General features: G+C 35.7%; 1 protein-coding gene across 1 annotated transcript in view; it reads left to right on the forward strand.

Moving 5' to 3' along the window:
- Positions 1-451: 451 nt before the first annotated feature.
- LOC107724163 (latent-transforming growth factor beta-binding protein 4-like) overlaps positions 452-3154 on the forward strand; it is a gene marked incomplete at its 5' end in the record, with an annotated part of 20325 nt that continues 17622 nt past the window's right edge. Inside the window, 3 exons of the mRNA XM_016532972.1 lie at positions 452-571; positions 2238-2363; positions 2449-2574. Of these exons, the coding sequence (XP_016388458.1) occupies positions 452-571; positions 2238-2363; positions 2449-2574 (372 nt within the window). The remainder of the gene's footprint in view (positions 572-2237; positions 2364-2448; positions 2575-3154) is intronic.

Raw genomic sequence — 3154 nt, forward strand, 5'->3', positions numbered from 1 at the left:
ATAGTAAACAAAATGAATTCAAAATATTAACCAAAACTATAACAGTATATTAATGATTAACTACAGTAAATTAACATTGCTTGAAATAAATGTAATTGAAATAAAATAAAATATATATATAAAAAAACGTATTTCATTTCAGTTAGTTGCCAATGCAAAATGTATTGTTTTTCTTTACTTTAACTTGAAGTACTAAAATAACAAAAAAAAAATGAAATAAATATGAATACAAACAATATAGACATATTTAAAAAGAAAATGAAAGCTAAAAAAAATTTTTATGAAAAAAATATAAAAATAAAATATAATTTAAAATATTAACAAAAATTATAATAGTGTATCAGTGATACTAAAATAACACTGTTGCAACATCACATCATTTTAAAAAAAAAATGTCACCTTATCTAATGTCATTTGTATTTGTTTGTGGGTGTGTGTGTGTGTGTGTTAGACATTGACGAGTGTTTGGATGCGCTGCAGTGTCCCGGTCAGCAGTGCTTGAATTCTCCGGGCTCGTATAAGTGCGTTCCCTGCAGAGACGGACACAGCATGCAGAACGGACGCTGCTCAGGTCAGACGAGCCTCCGAATACAGAGCAAAACCTCAATCTGTCTAAATACTTACTGTGCACACTTTCAAGTCATCTTGAAGTTCTCTGAGTGCAAACAGCTGCCGTGTCGGCGACTCTTAAGAGCATCATGCCACAGAATAAAAGATGTAGTGCAGAAAGTTGGCTTTGGCAAATGAACGCCATCAAATGTGTCAGAGCTTCGTTCCTCACACTCGCTCTATCGCTCCTTCCTTACTCTCTGATCTGAAGAGGAGTGCGGCGTATGGCCTACAGATGGCAGGACTCGTGTTTGAGCACAATGATCTAATATCTGCTTGAAGTTTCACACTGAGAAAGTGTCCGGGTCGAGGGAGGGTGAAAACTCAACACATCTGCCTCAAAACCCGCCACCTTCAAAACTATATTTATGTTATTATATAAAACTACTCTGTATGCTACAGCAAACTAGCATAAGAAATTTCAATAAGAATAAATCATAAAATGTTAAGAAAATAAATATAGTTTTCATTAAATAAATAAAATGTTAATAAATAAATGAATCATGCAATGTGTCTGTAAATAAATAACATCACAAATAGCATTGTATTTATGTATTTTTTACATTTATTTATTCATGTTATTGACACATTTCACGACTTATTTTTCAAAACGTATATTTATTAATTTTCTTAAGACATTTCATGATTTATTTAAAATGTTTATTTTATTGACACATTTTCATGATTTATTTAAAAAAACATTTATTCTAAATTTGTTTACATATATTTATTCATTTTACTGTAACATATTTTTCATTTTATTAAGATATTTCTTGATTGATTTAAAATATTTATTTTATTGACTCATTTTTTTAAATCTTTATTTATTTGATGTTGATATTAAGAGTATTTGATAATACATTTCACACTTACATATTTATTTATTTTGTTTAAACATTTCATGATTTCATGGTTTATTTGTGAAAACATTTATTTATTTGACATTTCCGTATTTATTGACAATTTTCATGATTTATTTTTAAACATATATTTATTCATTCTATTGACACATTTAAAGATTTATTTTTTAAACATTTATTTGACATTTAATTTATTTATTTTCTTAAAGCATATAGTATAATTAATAATTTTATTGACAAATTTCATGATTTATTTTTTTTAAACATTATATTTATGTTTCTGACACATTTCATCATTTATTTATTTCTTTTTAAATATATATTTATTTATGTTGCTGAAAAAATTTCAAGATTTATTTGATGGCATGTATTTATTTACTGACACATTTCTTGATTTATTAATTTACAAACATATTTATTCATTTTATTTATTTATTGACACTTTCAATGAAACATTTATTTATTACTATGGCACACAAAATCCTCCACAAGCGTTATACACTGATATCTTAAAGGCACAGTACAGCATAAATCAGCCTGTTTGATTCAAAGGGACAGAGAGAGGGCGTAAAATGCTCATGAAAACTAAATCATGACTATTTTTGGTGCAAAGCGCTTGACTGACATCATAAGGAAGCGACAAGGCAGAAGATAAAGTGATATGATATGCATCATGGCAGACCAAACCCAGTTCATGTTGTCAGACACTTATTAGATCTATGGCTCAGCATTGTCACTGCTAACCCGTGCTGTTTGTTTTCCCCTCAGACATTGATGAATGTGCGAGTCCTCACCTGTGTGGGCCGCAGAGCGTGTGCGTGAACACAGACGGCTCGTACCGCTGCGACTGCTCTCCGGGATACAGAGCGGCCGGGCCGCGGCGCCAGTGCCGAGGTCAGAGAAATATTACATCCATCCTCCGCTTTATACTCTCTCATCATGTGTGAGTTTGTTTTTAACACACTTCTGTCTGGCTCAGACATTAACGAGTGTCTGGAAGGAGATTTCTGCTTCCCGAGCGGAGAGTGTGTGAACACGGACGGATCGTATAAGTGCGTTTGCGCGCAGGGCTACAAGAGCGCCGCTAACGGGACGTCCTGCCAAGGTATGACCCCAAAACGTGTCGGGAATGTTATAACGTGACCGGTGTTTTTCTCAGCCACCTTGGATTTAGCTTTGGACCTTGTCTTTAGGGAGTAGTTTCTCTCTCTTGAATGTGAAATGCTCCTTAATTCTTGGACGGAATGATTCTGTTCACATAACGTCTAGGTTACTTGTGTAACCCTCGTTCCCTGAAGGAGGGAACGGAGACGTTACGTCAGTCGTGACTGACGAATTGGGATCTCGCCCGAGAGCCCAATCACCTTCGAGTGTAAACTAAACAAGCGAATGACAGTTGGCGTGCGTGTTTCGCCACGCGCACCCCGCCCCGCAGCGCGGGTATAAAAGGAGAGCGCGTGCAAACGCACATCAGTTTTTCGCTGAGGAGCCGAGACTACGTGCCCCGGCCGTACAGCGGTGGTACAGCAACTGTGGCGACGGAACGTAACGTCTCCGTTCCCTCCTTCAGGGAACTAGGGTTACACAAGTAACCAGTGGGCAAGTCTTTGTTTGGAGACAGCCTTCCCCTTCTGCTGTCCTCCGAAGCAGACAAAGAGCTGGTCTGAGGTCCTGAAGCTCTGCGT

The sequence above is a fragment of the Sinocyclocheilus rhinocerous genome, unplaced genomic scaffold, assembly GCF_001515625.1.
Source record: "Sinocyclocheilus rhinocerous isolate Xijiao unplaced genomic scaffold, SAMN03320098_v1.1 scaffold1394, whole genome shotgun sequence".
Classification (NCBI taxonomy): Eukaryota; Metazoa; Chordata; class Actinopteri; order Cypriniformes; family Cyprinidae; genus Sinocyclocheilus; species Sinocyclocheilus rhinocerous.